Source organism: Nannobrachium achirus (genome assembly GCF_963921795.1).
Source record: "Nannobrachium achirus genome assembly, chromosome: 14".
In the NCBI taxonomy this organism is placed as follows: Eukaryota; Metazoa; Chordata; class Actinopteri; order Myctophiformes; family Myctophidae; genus Nannobrachium; species Nannobrachium achirus.
The window spans coordinates 773,431-791,289 of record NC_137821.1 but is presented as its reverse complement, the minus strand read 5'-3'; the positions used below and the strand labels follow the sequence as shown (position 1 = coordinate 791,289).

The 17,859-nt window shown below is 36.1% G+C and overlaps 1 protein-coding gene across 1 annotated transcript in view; it reads right to left on the bottom strand.

Moving 5' to 3' along the window:
- Positions 1 to 17,859, bottom strand: part of camta2 (calmodulin binding transcription activator 2) — an 84,204-nt gene that overhangs the window by 59,143 nt on the left and 7,202 nt on the right. Inside the window, exons 4-8 of the mRNA XM_080742287.1 lie at positions 17,083 to 17,150; positions 15,673 to 15,808; positions 14,922 to 14,993; positions 13,413 to 13,560; positions 3,352 to 3,489 (exon numbers count right to left, since the gene is read on the bottom strand). Of these exons, the coding sequence (XP_080598413.1) occupies positions 3,352 to 3,489; positions 13,413 to 13,560; positions 14,922 to 14,993; positions 15,673 to 15,808; positions 17,083 to 17,150 (562 nt within the window). The remainder of the gene's footprint in view (positions 1 to 3,351; positions 3,490 to 13,412; positions 13,561 to 14,921; positions 14,994 to 15,672; positions 15,809 to 17,082; positions 17,151 to 17,859) is intronic.

Genomic DNA, 17,859 nt, shown 5'->3' with positions numbered 1-17,859 from the left:
ACAGCGTTTCTCCTCAATGGCTGGAGCAATTGATCTGAAATCGCATCACCAATAGCATATGAACACACCTGACATAACTGTGAAGCCCGTTTGTCACTTTCACAAATCATATGCTGTATATTAGCATTTTGATGGTGTATCTATATCTATTTAGCCTACAGTACCTTTTGTGACCACACATGTTAAGGGAGGGGCGCTGTTGTTCAGGCCATGCACAATCACACACAAACCCACACACACACACACACACACGGGGGGGGGGGGGTGTGTGTGTGTGTGCAGGCGGGCGGGCGGGCGGGCGGGCGGGGGGGGGGGGGGGTTCTGGCCCTGTTACAGATGTTGTCCAAAAATCATGCAGATCGGTACACAGTATCGCTGTAGCCATTAAACAAAACGGGTATTTCTTACATTGATGCTCCTACATATTATCATGCAAGCACCAGTTAAAGTTACTTTCCATCCCTCATATACTGTGTGCACAGTGCACATCCCATAACCCACGCACTGCACATCATTTCGGAGCTCATATCTTTGAACGGGTAAGGGCTAGTTATGGTCTAACAGTCAGAACAACACATTATGGTCCAACAGTCAGAACAACACATTATGGTCCAACAGTCAGAACAACACATTATGGTCCAACAGTCAGAACAACACATTATGGTCCAACAGTCAGAACAACACATTATGGTCTAACAGTCAGAACAACACATTATGGTCTAACAGTCAGAACAACACATTATGGTCCAACAGTCAGAACAACACATTATGGTCTAACAGTCAGAACAACACATTATGGTCTAACAGTCAGAACAACACATTATGGTCTAACAGTCAGAACAACACATTATGGTCTAACAGTCAGAACAACACATTATGGTCTAACAGTCAGAACAACACATTATGGTCTAACAGTCAGAACAACACATTATGGTCTAACAGTCAGAACAACACATTATGGTCTAACAGTCAGAACAACACATTATGGTCCAACAGTCAGAACAACACATTATGGTCCAACAGTCAGAACAACACATTATGGTCCAACAGTCAGAACAACACATTATGGTCTAACAGTCAGAACAACACATTATGGTCCAACAGTCAGAACAACACATTATGGTCTAACAGTCAGAACAACACATTATGGTCCAACAGTCAGAACAACACATTATGGTCCAACAGTCAGAACAACACATTATGGTCTAACAGTCAGAACAACACATTATGGTCTAACAGTCAGAACAACACATTATGGTCTAACAGTCAGAACAACACATTATGGTCTAACAGTCAGAACAACACATTATGGTCCAACAGTCAGAACAACACATTATGGTCTAACAGTCAGAACAACACATTATGGTCTAACAGTCAGAACAACACATTATGGTCTAACAGTCAGAACAACACATTATGGTCCAACAGTCAGAACAACACATTATGGTCCAACAGTCAGAACAACACATTATGGTCTAACAGTCAGAACAACACATTATGGTCTAACAGTCAGAACAACACATTATGGTCCAACAGTCAGAACAACACATTATGGTCCAACAGTCAGAACAACACATTATGGTCTAACAGTCAGAACAACACATTATGGTCTAACAGTCAGAACAACACATTATGGTCTAACAGTCAGAACAACACATTATGGTCTAACAGTCAGAACAACACATTATGGTCCAACAGTCAGAACAACACATTATGGTCTAACAGTCAGAACAACACATTATGGTTTAACAGTCAGAACAACACATTATGGTCCAACAGTCAGAACAACACATTATGGTCCAACAGTCAGAACAACACATTATGGTCTAACAGTCAGAACAACACATTATGGTCTAACAGTGTTGTACATTCACATCACACTGACCATAAGACTCTTACTTCCCCATAACTCCACAAAGAACTCTTATTTTCTTTAATCTTCAAGTCCAGCGACCGAACGTCAAGGGTTTACGTTGGTCTGACTGACAGGCTTTCTGCTGACGCTCAGCTTTGACCGTTGGTTGATAAACACTGGACTGGACTGGCACCATATTCTAATTATTCAACCTCAAAGTATTCTAATAGTGGAATATTGGACAGGACTGGCCAAACTGTCAAATATTAAGTAAGCAAGAGGCGAACGTTGTGAAAATAGCAGATCTACATGCTCACAACGCCTCCCGTTGCGAGGCGTTGTGAGCATGTAGATCTGCTATTTTCACAATATTTATCTGTGGAACCGAGTCACATTAAATGTAATTCCTACAATTCCAAGTGCTTGTCAGGGTGGGGGTCCCCAGTTCAAATATGTTTATTTTGGGGGTCACGGCCTAAAAAGGTTTGAGAACCCCTGGTATAGAGCATTTACAAATTCATCCACCAGGGGCATTGACAACTCATTCTTATGACTTCCTATCTAGCCAAGCTTTATAAACTATAGATTTTTTAAAGAGAAAACAATAAAAAAATAAAAAATAAAATATTCGACTTTGGTGAACAACGTCGAATAGTGACTTTGATATTTGAATATTTGGTGAATGCCGTAGTGCGTGTGTGCGTGCGTGTGTGCGTGCGTGTGTGTGTGTGTGTGTGTGTGTGTGTGTGTTCGTGTGTGTGTGTGTGTGTGTGTGTGTGTGTGTGTGTGTGTGTGTGTATGTGGGGGGGGGGGGGGGGGGGGTCGGGTGTGTAGTTGTGTGTAGTTGTGTACCTGTGGTGTTGCACAGACAGGAGTGTGTGTGGTGTGTAGTTGTGTGTGTACCTGTGGTGTTGCACAGACAGGTGTGTGTGTGTGGTGTAGTTGTGTGTAGTTGTGTACCTGTGGTGTTGCACAGACAGGTGTGTGTGTGTGGTGTGTAGTTGTGTGTAGTTGTGTACCTGTGGTGTTGCACAGACAGGTGTGTGTGTGTGTGTGTGTGTGTGTGTGTGTGTGTGTGTGTGTGTGTGTGTGTGTGTGTGTGTGGTGTGTAGTTGTGTGTAGTTGTGTACCTGTGGTGTTGCACAGACAGGTGTGTGTGTGTGTGTGTGTGTGTGTGTGTGTGTGTGTGTGTGTGTGTGTGTGTGTGGCGTGTAGTCGTGTGTAGTTGTGTACCTGTGGTGTTGCACAGACAGGTGTGTGTGCGTGGGGGGGGGGGGGGTCTGGTGTGTAGTTGGTTGTGTACCTGTGGTGTTGCACAGACAGGTGTGTGTGTGTGGGGGGGGGTCTGGTGTGTAGTTGGTTGTGTACATGTGGTCGCACACAGACAGGTGTGTGTGCGTGGTGGGGGGGGGGGGGGGGGGTCTGGTGTGTAGTTGGTTGTGTACCTGTGGTATTACACAGACAGGTGTGTGTGTGGTGTGTAGTTGGTTGTGTACCTGTGGTCGCACACAGACAGGTGTGTGTGCGTGGGGGGGGTCTGGTGTGTAGTTGTGTGTCCAGGATGTGTTGAACCAGCTGATCAACGCTGAACTCTGATGACCCCTTCAGGTCACATGACCACTTCATACTGTGGACTGGACAGAGAGAGAGACATTAGGAATGAATGGGGGACAGAGAGAGAGAGAGAGAGAGAGAGAGAGAGAGAGAGAGAGAGAGAGAGAGAGAGAGAGAGAGAGAGAGAGGTTCAGACTCCACTACAGTAACAACTCCCCTTCCCTCAATGACCACCACTGACCATCCGACCAACCCTGTGTAACCCTTAACCCTTAACCCTGTGTAACCCTTAACCCTGTGTAACCCTTAACCCTTAACCCTGTGTAACCCTTAACCCTAACCCATTACCCTGTGTAACCCTTAACCCTAACCCATTACCCTGTGTAACCCTTAACCCTAACCCATTACCCTGTGTAACCCTTAACCCTAACCCATTACCCTGTGTAACCCTTAACCCTAACCCATTACCCTGTGTAACCCTTAACCCTAACCCATTACCCTAACCCTAACCCTTAACCCTAACCCATTACCCTCACATTTCCTTCAAATTCCTCGGAACCCACATCAGCAATAAACTCTAATGGGACCTTAAAGGACAACTCCGCCCTAAATCACTTCTAGGCTCATTTTCCTACTTATATTGATCCATAATGACTGTCCATGGAGTCTATTAGGCACAAATGCTCCTGTTGTCCAGTTTCCCCAGCAGAACCCAGCAGCTCTCATAGCATAGAGCAAAGCCTATAAGCCTATCTCTTTTACGCTATTTGTTGTGGTTTTTATTTTTCATGAATGTGTTACTAGTTGTCATTACAAACACATCCATGCCATTGTTGTCCCACACAAGCCATCACACTCTGCTAAACAGATGTTATGCTTTTATGTGTTTTACCAAGTCCCAGAGAAGATGCCCTGTGATTGGCCAGTACCGTCACTTTGATTGGCAGTTGTGCCGAATGCTCACCCCAAAACATGATTTATGACACTGTGGTGGCTTGTGTGGGACAACCAAGGCATGGATGTGTTTGTAATGACAAATAGTAAAACATTAATGAAAAAATCAAACCTCGGTTCGAAGTGAAGCGGTGGACAGATAAAACCTCTATTCTGAATGTATTTGGAGAGCCGGTATGACAGTTGGTATAATAGGTTGAAGGCCAAATTATCATGTGAAGCTTGACCAATCCTCAAAGTATCCATTCATCTGACCGGGAGGGACACCGCACACATATTCTGGATGTACAGGACATATAAAGCCTATTCATTCTGAACTGAAATGACCATATATGGACATGGGACACACATTTTGCTTTTTGAAAAAGCCTATTCATTCTGGACTGATATTTTGCACGTACGGGACAGGAAAAACCTGTTCATTCTGGCCTGGAGTGACCATATATGGACATAAGGTAACGGAAATTCTGTTTTTGAAAAACCCTGTTCATTCTGGACTGAAATGACCATATATGGGCGTGATACACACAAAGCCATTCATTGGAAGCGGTTTCCACCGCTTCAAAAATCAAACCTCGGTTCGAAGTGAAGCGGTGGACAGATAAAACCTCTATTCTGAATGTATTTGGAGAGCCGGTATGACAGTTGGTATAATAGCCTATTCATTCTGAACTGAAATGACCATATATGGACATGGGACACACATTTTGCTTTTTGAAAAAGCCTATTCATTCTGGACTGATATTTTGCACGTACGGGACAGGAAAAAACTGTTCATTCTGGCCTGGAGTGACCATATATGGACATAAGGTAACATACATTGTGTTTTTGAAAAACCCTGTTCATTCTGGACTGAGATCACCATATATGGTAATTAAACAGACATTCTGTTTTTGAAAAAGCCTGTTCATTCTGGACTGAAATGACCATATATGGGCACAAAGCCATTCATTGGAAGCGGTTTTCACCGCTTCAAAAATAAATCACTTTTGACAGCAACAGATAATGTAAAAGTGATAGGCTTATAAGCTCCACTCTATGCTATGAGAGCTGATGGGTTCTGCTGGGTAAAATGGACAACAGGGACATTTCTGCCTAATAGACCCCATGGACAGTCATTTTGGATCAATATAATACCTAATAGACCCTATGGACAGTCTCTATGGATCAATATAAGTAGGAAAATGAGCCTAGAAGTGATTTAGGGTGGAGTTGTCCTTTAACATCACCACTATCACTAAGAGAGCCCAACAGCGACTGAGGAAGTACAGGGTGAACCAACGACTGTTGCTCCGCTTTTACTCTGCCATCATACAAAGCATCATCACCTCATCTATCTGGTATGGCTCAGATGATCAACTTTCAAAATCCAATCTACAGCGCATTATTAATAAATCATTGGTTGTGACCTCCCCACTCTAGACTCTATACTTCCCCAACCATAACTCGTGCCAGTAAGATAATTAAGGACCCCTCCCACCCAGCCCACCGTCTGTTTAATTAATCTCACACATGGGGGTCAGCTGGTTCAGGAGGTCATTATAATTAGTATTGATTAGCATTAATTAGTATTAATTGGTATTAATTAGAATTAATTAGTATATATTAATCTTACACATGGGTGTCAGCTGGTTGAAGAGGTCATTATAATTAGTATTTAATAGTATTAATTAGTATTAATTGGTATTAATTAGAATTAATTAGTATATATTAATCTTACACATGGGGGTCAGCTGGTTGAAGAGGTCATTATAATTAGTATTTAATAGTATTAATTAGTATTAATCTTACACATGGGGGTCAGCTGGTTGAAGAGGTCATTATAATTAGTATTTAATAGTATTAATTAGTATTAATCTTACACATGGGGGTCAGCTGGTTGAAGAGGTCATTATAATTAGTATTAATTAGTATTAATTAGTATTAATCTTACACATGGGGGTCAGCTGGTTGAAGAGGTCATTATAATTAGTATTTAATAGTATTAATTAGTATTAATCTTACACATGGGGGTCAGCTGGTTGAAGAGGTCATTATAATTAGTATTTAATAGTATTAATTAGTATTAATCTTACACATGGGTGTCAGCTGGTTGAAGAGGTCATTATAATTAGTATTTAATAGTATTAATTAGTATTAATCTTACACATGGGTGTCAGCTGGTTGAAGAGGTCATTATAATTAGTATTAATTAGTATTAATTAGTATTAATCTTACACATGGGGGTCAGCTGGTTGAAGAGGTCATTATAATTAGTATTTAATAGTATTAATTAGTATTAATCTTACACATGGGTGTCAGCTGGTTGAAGAGGTCATTATAATTAGTATTTAATAGTATTAATTAGTATTAATCTTACACATGGGGGTCAGCTGGTTGAACAGGTCATTATAATTAGTATTTAATAGTATTAATTAGTATTAATCTTACACATGGGGGTCAGCTGGTTGAAGAGGTCATTATAATTAGTATTTAATAGTATTAATTAGTATTAATCTTACACATGGGGGTCAGCTGGTTGAAGAGGTCATTATAATTAGTATTTAATAGTATTAATTAGTATTAATCTTACACATGGGGTCAGCTGGTTGAAGAGGTCATTATAATTAGTATTTAATAGTATTAATTAGTATTAATCTTACACATGGGGGTCAGCTGGTTGAAGAGGTCATTATAATTAGTATTTAATAGTATTAATTAGTATTAATCTTACACATGGGGGTCAGCTGGTTGAAGAGGTCATTATAATTAGTATTTAATAGTATTAATTAGTATTAATCTTACACATGGGTGTCAGCTGGTTGAAGAGGTCATTATAATTAGTATTTAATAGTATTAATTAGTATTAATCTTACACATGGGGGTCAGCTGGTTGAAGAGGTCATTATAATTAGTATTTAATAGTATTAATTAGTATTAATCTTACACATGGGGGTCAGCTGGTTGAAGAGGTCATTATAATTAGTATTTAATAGTATTAATTAGTATTAATCTTACACATGGGGGTCAGCTGGTTGAAGAGGTCATTATAATTAGTATTTAATAGTATTAATTAGTATTAATCTTACACATGGGGGTCAGCTGGTTGAAGAGGTCATTATAATTAGTATTTAATAGTATTAATTAGTATTAATCTTACACATGGGGGTCAGCTGGTTGAAGAGGTCATTATAATTAGTATTTAATAGTATTAATTAGTATTAATCTTACACATGGGGGTCAGCTGGTTGAAGAGGTCATTATAATTAGTATTTAATAGTATTAATTAGTATTAATTAGTATTAATTAGTATTAATCTTACACATGGGGGTCAGCTGGTTGAAGAGGTCATTATAATTAGTATTTAATAGTATTAATTAGTATTAATCTTACACATGGGGGTCAGCTGGTTGAAGAGGTCATTATAATTAGTATTTAATAGTATTAATTAGTATTAATCTTACACATGGGGGTCAGCTGGTTGAAGAGGTCATTATAATTAGTATTTAATAGTATTAATTAGTATTAATCTTACACATGGGTGTCAGCTGGTTGAAGAGGTCATTATAATTAGTATTTAATAGTATTAATTAGTATTAATCTTACACATGGGGGTCAGCTGGTTGAAGAGGTCATTATAATTAGTATTTAATAGTATTAATTAGTATTAATCTTACACATGGGGGTCAGCTGGTTGAAGAGGTCATTATAATTAGTATTTAATAGTATTAATTAGTATTAATCTTACACATGGGGGTCAGCTGGTTGAAGAGGTCATTATAATTAGTATTTAATAGTATTAATTAGTATTAATCTTACACATGGGGGTCAGCTGGTTGAAGAGGTCATTATAATTAGTATTTAATAGTATTAATTAGTATTAATCTTACACATGGGGGTCAGCTGGTTGAAGAGGTCATTATAATTAGTATTTAATAGTATTAATTAGTATTAATCTTACACATGGGGTCAGCTGGTTGAAGAGGTCATTATAATTAGTATTTAATAGTATTAATTAGTATTAATCTTACACATGGGGTCAGCTGGTTGAAGAGGTCATTATAATTAGTATTTAATAGTATTAATTAGTATTAATCTTACACATGGGGGTCAGCTGGTTGAAGAGGTCATTATAATTAGTATTTAATAGTATTAATTAGTATTAATCTTACACATGGGGTCAGCTGGTTGAAGAGGTCATTATAATTAGTATTTAATAGTATTAATTAGTATTAATCTTACACATGGGGGTCAGCTGGTTGAAGAGGTCATTATAATTAGTATTTAATAGTATTAATTAGTATTAATCTTACACATGGGTGTCAGCTGGTTGAAGAGGTCATTATAATTAGTATTTAATAGTATTAATTAGTATTAATCTTACACATGGGGGTCAGCTGGTTGAAGAGGTCATTATAATTAGTATTTAATAGTATTAATTAGTATTAATCTTACACATGGGGGTCAGCTGGTTGAAGAGGTCATTATAATTAGTATTTAATAGTATTAATTAGTATTAATCTTACACATGGGTGTCAGCTGGTTGAAGAGGTCATTATAATTAGTATTTAATAGTATTAATTAGTATTAATCTTACACATGGGTGTCAGCTGGTTGAACAGGTCATTATAATTAGTATTTAATAGTATTAATTAGTATTAATCTTACACATGGGGGTCAGCTGGTTGAAGAGGTCATTATAATTAGTATTTAATAGTATTAATTAGTATTAATCTTACACATGGGTGTCAGCTGGTTGAAGAGGTCATTATAATTAGTATTTAATAGTATTAATTAGTATTAATCTTACACATGGGGGTCAGCTGGTTGAAGAGGTCATTATAATTAGTATTTAATAGTATTAATTAGTATTAATCTTACACATGGGGGTCAGCTGGTTGAAGAGGTCATTATAATTAGTATTTAATAGTATTAATTAGTATTAATCTTACACATGGGTGTCAGCTGGTTGAACAGGTCATTATAATTAGTATTTAATAGTATTAATTAGTATTAATCTTACACATGGGTGTCAGCTGGTTGAAGAGGTCATTATAATTAGTATTTAATAGTATTAATTAGTATTAATCTTACACATGGGGGTCAGCTGGTTGAAGAGGTCATTATAATTAGTATTTAATAGTATTAATTAGTATTAATCTTACACATGGGGGTCAGCTGGTTGAAGAGGTCATTATAATTAGTATTTAATAGTATTAATTAGTATTAATCTTACACATGGGGGTCAGCTGGTTGAAGAGGTCATTATAATTAGTATTTAATAGTATTAATTAGTATTAATCTTACACATGGGGGTCAGCTGGTTGAAGAGGTCATTATAATTAGTATTTAATAGTATTAATTAGTATTAATCTTACACATGGGGGTCAGCTGGTTGAAGAGGTCATTATAATTAGTATTTAATAGTATTAATTAGTATTAATCTTACACATGGGGGTCAGCTGGTTGAAGAGGTCATTATAATTAGTATTTAATAGTATTAATTAGTATTAATCTTACACATGGGGGTCAGCTGGTTGAAGAGGTCATTATAATTAGTATTTAATAGTATTAATTAGTATTAATCTTACACATGGGGGTCAGCTGGTTGAAGAGGTCATTATAATTAGTATTTAATAGTATTAATTAGTATTAATCTTACACATGGGGGTCAGCTGGTTGAAGAGGTCATTATAATTAGTATTTAATAGTATTAATTAGTATTAATCTTACACATGGGGGTCAGCTGGTTGAAGAGGTCATTATAATTAGTATTTAATAGTATTAATTAGTATTAATCTTACACATGGGGTCAGCTGGTTGAAGAGGTCATTATAATTAGTATTTAATAGTATTAATTAGTATTAATCTTACACATGGGGGTCAGCTGGTTGAAGAGGTCATTATAATTAGTATTTAATAGTATTAATTAGTATTAATCTTACACATGGGGTCAGCTGGTTGAAGAGGTCATTATAATTAGTATTTAATAGTATTAATTAGTATTAATCTTACACATGGGGGTCAGCTGGTTGAAGAGGTCATTATAATTAGTATTTAATAGTATTAATTAGTATTAATCTTACACATGGGGTCAGCTGGTTGAAGAGGTCATTATAATTAGTATTTAATAGTATTAATTAGTATTAATCTTACACATGGGGGTCAGCTGGTTGAAGAGGTCATTATAATTAGTATTTAATAGTATTAATTAGTATTAATCTTACACATGGGTGTCAGCTGGTTGAAGAGGTCATTATAATTAGTATTTAATAGTATTAATTAGTATTAATCTTACACATGGGTGTCAGCTGGTTGAAGAGGTCATTATAATTAGTATTTAATAGTATTAATTAGTATTAATCTTACACATGGGGGTCAGCTGGTTGAAGAGGTCATTATAATTAGTATTTAATAGTATTAATTAGTATTAATCTTACACATGGGGGTCAGCTGGTTGAAGAGGTCATTATAATTAGTATTTAATAGTATTAATTAGTATTAATCTTACACATGGGTGTCAGCTGGTTGAAGAGGTCATTATAATTAGTATTTAATAGTATTAATTAGTATTAATCTTACACATGGGTGTCAGCTGGTTGAACAGGTCATTATAATTAGTATTTAATAGTATTAATTAGTATTAATCTTACACATGGGGTCAGCTGGTTGAAGAGGTCATTATAATTAGTATTTAATAGTATTAATTAGTATTAATCTTACACATGGGGGTCAGCTGGTTGAAGAGGTCATTATAATTAGTATTTAATAGTATTAATTAGTATTAATCTTACACATGGGGTCAGCTGGTTGAAGAGGTCATTATAATTAGTATTTAATAGTATTAATTAGTATTAATCTTACACATGGGGGTCAGCTGGTTGAAGAGGTCATTATAATTAGTATTTAATAGTATTAATTAGTATTAATCTTACACATGGGTGTCAGCTGGTTGAAGAGGTCATTATAATTAGTATTTAATAGTATTAATTAGTATTAATCTTACACATGGGTGTCAGCTGGTTGAAGAGGTCATTATAATTAGTATTTAATAGTATTAATTAGTATTAATCTTACACATGGGGGTCAGCTGGTTGAAGAGGTCATTATAATTAGTATTTAATAGTATTAATTAGTATTAATCTTACACATGGGGGTCAGCTGGTTGAAGAGGTCATTATAATTAGTATTTAATAGTATTAATTAGTATTAATCTTACACATGGGGTTCAGCTGGTTGAAGAGGTCATTATAATTAGCATTTAATAGTATTAATTAGTATTAATCTTACACATGGGGGTCAGCTGGTTGAAGAGGTCATTATAATTAGCATTTAATAGTATTAATTAGTATTAATCTTACACATGGGTGTCAGCTGGTTGAAGAGGTCATTATAATTAGTATTTAATAGTATTAATTAGTATTAATCTTACACATGGGGGTCAGCTGGTTGAAGAGGTCATTATAATTAGTATTTAATAGTATTAATTAGTATTAATCTTACACATGGGGGTCAGCTGGTTGAAGAGGTCATTATAATTAGTATTTAATAGTATTAATTAGTATTAATCTTACACATGGGGGTCAGCTGGTTGAAGAGGTCATTATAATTAGTATTTAATAGTATTAATTAGTATTAATCTTACACATGGGGGTCAGCTGGTTGAAGAGGTCATTATAATTAGTATTTAATAGTATTAATTAGTATTAATCTTACACATGGGGGTCAGCTGGTTGAAGAGGTCATTATAATTAGTATTTAATAGTATTAATTAGTATTAATCTTACACATGGGGGTCAGCTGGTTGAAGAGGTCATTATAATTAGTATTTAATAGTATTAATTAGTATTAATCTTACACATGGGGGTCAGCTGGTTGAAGAGGTCATTATAATTAGTATTTAATAGTATTAATTAGTATTAATCTTACACATGGGGGTCAGCTGGTTGAAGAGGTCATTATAATTAGTATTTAATAGTATTAATTAGTATATATTAATCTTACACATGGGGGTCAGCTGGTTGAAGAGGTCATTATAATTAGTATTTAATAGTATTAATTAGTATTAATCTTACACATGGGGGTCAGCTGGTTGAAGAGGTCATTATAATTAGTATTTAATAGTATTAATTAGTATTAATCTTACACATGGGGGTCAGCTGGTTGAAGAGGTCATTATAATTAGTATTGATTAGCATTAATTAGTATTAATTGGTATTAATTAGTATTAATTAGTATATATTAATCTTACACATGGGTGTCAGCTGGTTGAAGAGGTCATTATAATTAGTATTTAATAGTATTAATTAGTATTAATCTTACACATGGGGGTCAGCTGGTTGAAGAGGTCATTATAATTAGTATTTAATAGTATTAATTAGTATATATTAATCTTACACATGGGTGTCAGCTGGTTGAAGAGGTCATTATAATTAGTATTTAATAGTATTAATTAGTATTAATCTTACACATGGGGGTCAGCTGGTTGAAGAGGTCATTATAATTAGTATTGATTAGCATTAATTAGTATTAATCTTACACATGGGGGTCAGCTGGTTGAAGAGGTCATTATAATTAGTATTTAATAGTATTAATTAGTATTAATCTTACACATGGGGGTCAGCAGGTTGAAGAGGTCATTATAATTAGTATTTAATAGTATTAATTAGTATTAATCTTACACATGGGGGTCAGCTGGTTGAAGAGGTCATTATAATTAGTATTTAATAGTATTAATTAGTATTAATCTTACACATGGGGGTCAGCTGGTTGAAGAGGTCATTATAATTAGTATTTAATAGTATTAATTAGTATTAATCTTACACATGGGGGGCAGCTGGTTGAAGAGGTCATTATAATTAGTATTTAATAGTATTAATTAGTATTAATCTTACACATGGGGGTCAGCTGGTTGAAGAGGTCATTATAATTAGTATTAATTAGTATTAATTAGTATTAATCTTACACATGGGGGTCAGCTGGTTGAAGAGGTCATTATAATTAGTATTGATTAGCATTAATTAGTATTAATTGGTATTAATTAGTATTAATTAGTATATATTAATCTTACACATAGGTGTCAGCTGGTTGAAGAGCTCATCTCGGGTCCATCTCAGACTGTCATGGCGGTCGCTCACAGCACACAGCAGAGGACCGCATTTCCCAGAATCCTCCAGCGACGGCACGTTCAGGTAGTGAACCAACACGATGTCTGGGTTCTATGAGGAAACAAACACACACTTATACACTGTGTGTGTGTGTGTGTGTGTGTGTGTGTGTGTGTGTGTGTGTGTGTGTGTGTGTGTGTGTGTGCTGTAGTGAACCAACACAATGTTTGGGTTCTACAAGGTAGAAAACAGTGAGTTTGAGACTCAGTGAATCATCAAGATATTTTACATATCAACAGTTTACAGTTTAGGCATTTAGCAGACGCTTTTAATCCAAAGCGACTTACAATAAGCAGATACAAAACATCACAAGATAATATGTCAGTACATCAACAGCAATATAACAAATGCAAATGAATATCTATCTAGAAAAAAACAATATAATCCGTAAAAAAAGAAAATGTTGACTAGCTTCATGTATGGTCATTGAGTGTTTCTGTAGTGCTAAGGGTTTAGGTGGAGTCTGAAGAGGTGAGTCTTCAGTCCACGGAGAAAGCTAGCGAGTGAGTCCGTTGTTCTAAGTGCGACAGGGAGTTTATTCCACAACAACAAATCATTACGTGAAAATAACACGGAAACCAGCAGATCTACAAGCTGGCAGCATCGTGAGCTTGTAGATCTGCTAGTTTCACTATGTGTTTGATCACTGATTCCTTTGTCACGTTTTAATGTCCTGATCTTATAACCCATTTAGGGTTATTATAACCCATTTCACATAATAAAGTTAAAGTTATACCATGTAACTTTTTTTATAAAACAAATCTAACTGTTAAATCGCTAAAGTTTTAGAACCCCCACTCCGTTATTTTCAGCTTCTAAAGCCTTCTCTTTATATGTTTTCTATGAGCCGTGAGGGGGGGAGAATTTCGCGGCAAAATGACGTCATCTGCATCATGTGTATACGTTGGCCAATCATATCGCCGATCATAAACACATGGTACACTACCGGCCAATCACAGGCGCATCTTGCTGACTTCTCAGGAAGTAGCTTGCCTCAACATAACAACAACATACTCGGGTGAAGGAGTCCGTTTCTCCGGAATGCCTGAACGCACAGGAACCAGGGACCCCTCTAAAGATAGATATCGGCGAGCTGCAGGCGGACGCGGTGGTGAGAGGCCCGGTCCGCGGCGAAAAACGGCCGAAAGACGCGGACGTGACCGCGGTTTGCTTACAGCTATGACCACTATTTGAGCAAATTACACAGTATAGCTTTAAAGTTTTTATTTCACATAATAAAGTTAAAGTTTTTATTTCACATAATAAAGTTAAAGTTTTTATTTCACATACAGAAATAAGTGAAAAGAAAAAAAAAATCTGTTACATTTTCATTTTCCTGTGTGTGTGTGTGTGTGTGTGTGCGTGCGTGCGTGCGTGCGTGTCTGTGTGTGTGTGTGTGTGTGTGTGTGTACCTGTAGCAGCCAGTAGCATCGTCTGTGGAATGTTGGCACGATGGAGGAATGGACATAACAACCATACAGACACTGTTACCATGGGAACACACACACACACACACACACACACACACACACACACACACACACACACACACACACACAGGGAGATAGAATCAGAACTGAATCAAGGCTTCCAAGTTAAAACAATAATCAAGTCTTTGAATGTTTCATTTTCATTTCCATGGACCTTTACTATGTTATACCAGTAAGACTCCCTAATGGGGAGATAAGCGGTCGCATACACAAACTTTAGAAGGCAATGGTTTTTTTTTCACGTTAATTTTCTGTAATTAATTAATCGCAATTAATCAGTTAAAGTCCCAGCCTTAATTTATAGTAAACTACCTCAGTTCCCTGTACTTTCAGTTTCATGTGATCTTCTCTGGTAGTTTTATTAGTATTTAAATTAAACTACCTCAGTTCCCTGTACTTTCAGTTTCATGTGATCTTCTCTGGTAGTTTTATTAGTATTTAAATTAAACTACCTCAGTTCCCTGTACTTTCAGTTTCATGTGATCTTCTCTGGTAGTTTTATTAGTATTTAAATTAAACTACCTCAGTTCCCTGTACTTTCAGTTTCATGTGATCTTCTCTGGTAGTTTTATTAGTATTTAAATTAAACTACCTCAGTTCCCTGTACTTTCAGTTTCATATGATCCTCTCTGGTAGTTTTATTAATATTTTATTAGTATTTATATTAAAATACCTCAGTTCCTTGTACTTTCAGTTTCATATGATCTTCTCTGGTAGTTTTCCCGTCTCGTCGTTTCTTCCAACAGAATCCATCCTTCCTGTATTTCACCTTCTTCCTGTTGTAGAGGATGATGCTGCCGTTCTGAGGGCTGTGCGCACGCACGCACACACACACACACACACACACACACACACACACACACACACACACACACACACACACACACACACACACACACACACACACACACACACACACACACACACACACACACGCATGCCGCACACGCACGCACACAGTTAACAAACAGTATTAAAGTGACGATGATGAAACATATTCGGTCCTGATCATGACATACAGTATTTATAAGGTTATATTCCAGTTCACTGTCCAAAGATGAAGCTTCCTTCAAAGTTTAAATGCCGAGAAAGCTTGGGCTCAGAGTTTTCTATATCGGTGCCACTTTAAAAACCCCAGATGCCAATGAAACACATACTTTGTCTATGGTATGGAGCAGATATACTGTATGTACACAGGTCTACAGCTTTATGTCTACATGCCATTCATCAGCTGTACTGATTTATATTTAGATTTCCTAAAAATGTTTGTTTAACCACCAGAATCACGATCCTATGTAATCTAGACTAGAAGTCAAAATAGTGGAAAAACAAATATTACAAATGTTTCTTTTTTTTTCTCCCAAAATTAAGGATTAGGACCCAAATCAGTGCCAAGGATAATTTGTAAATATCTTTAATTTGCACCACTGGATTTCCTGACCCTAAACATTTAGACTCAGCCACTGGAGTCATGATCCTACGGTATGTAATCTACAAGTCTAGACACAAGAAAAGATATTGAAAAAGGAATGTTGAAAGGTGGCCATTTGTAAACATATGTAAACATTAGGGCTGGGATGCGATTAAAAAAAATATTGAATTAATTACAGGCTTTGTAATTAATTAATCGCAATTAATCGCATTTTAATCGCATATAAATATTTGACCCGAGAAGCATTAAAACACATTTTGTTGTACGAGTGAATCAACGAGTGAGTTTTTTAAATCTAAATTTCGCATCCACTGGGCCAAGCAAAGTGCTCTGATCGGCTACTTCTCCCTTTGCGTTTGTTGTCTCTTCTTGGTTGGTGCATCGCTATGATCGGTATGCCCGAAACTGAAGGTTCTGTGGTGCAAAAACTAAGTGCGATTAAAATGCGTACATTTTTTTAATCTAGTTAATTTTCTGTAATTAATTGTAATTATATTATGAATGAAAGAAGTTCATACTGTATATATAAATACTGTATACTACTGTATATATAAATACTGTATACTGTATACAGATACTGTATATTACTGTATATATAAATACTGTATACTACTGTATAATGTATCATATGAATGAATGAAGTGAGTTTACCGTGTTTTAAGAGAGCAGGACAGCCATTCTTCATGCTTCTCAAAGGAGATCAGATAGGAAGCGATTTCCTGCACAGAGAAAAACAAACAATAATGAATATATCATAATCTCTGCTGTGGGGCTGAAACCTCCCAACTCCAAAATGTTCATTCTGGGGAAAATGATCTCAAGTGGAGTTAGGAGGTTTTTACTGAAGGGCTTTTTACTACTTTTCATTGGTTCTTATTATTTTAACCAACACACAGACGTAAAGGGTGTTCAATAGCCCTGATTTATGACAAAACAATAAAAGAATCTCAAAAAGTGAGTTAAGAGGTTTTGGCCAGACAGTGATGATATACTGTATTTGGAATTTATTTGGACAAATATTTAGTATCATTTTAAACTTGAAGTACAAAGTTATTTTCAGTCAGTTCGAACCAAAATGTCTATTATCTCAACGTTTTCCTCACAACATAATCACTAAAATATCGTCACTGTCGGGCAGAAACCTCGTATCTCCAAGTCTTTTGGTAAAGCAAAGCCCTGCTTCATCATACAAGACTGTCGCACAAAACTAGTGAAAACAGCAGATCTACAAGCACACAACGCCTCGCTATGCGAGGCGTTGTGTGCTTGTAGATCTGCTGTTTTCAATTGTTTAGTACATTTTATAGATGATAAATACAAAACGAACGGTTTTGGACATACAAGGTTTCCACCCGACAACGACGATATGCTATAAATATAAGGTGCTGGGAGTGAAAATTATAATGTAGGGGAGCCTCGGATTAAAAC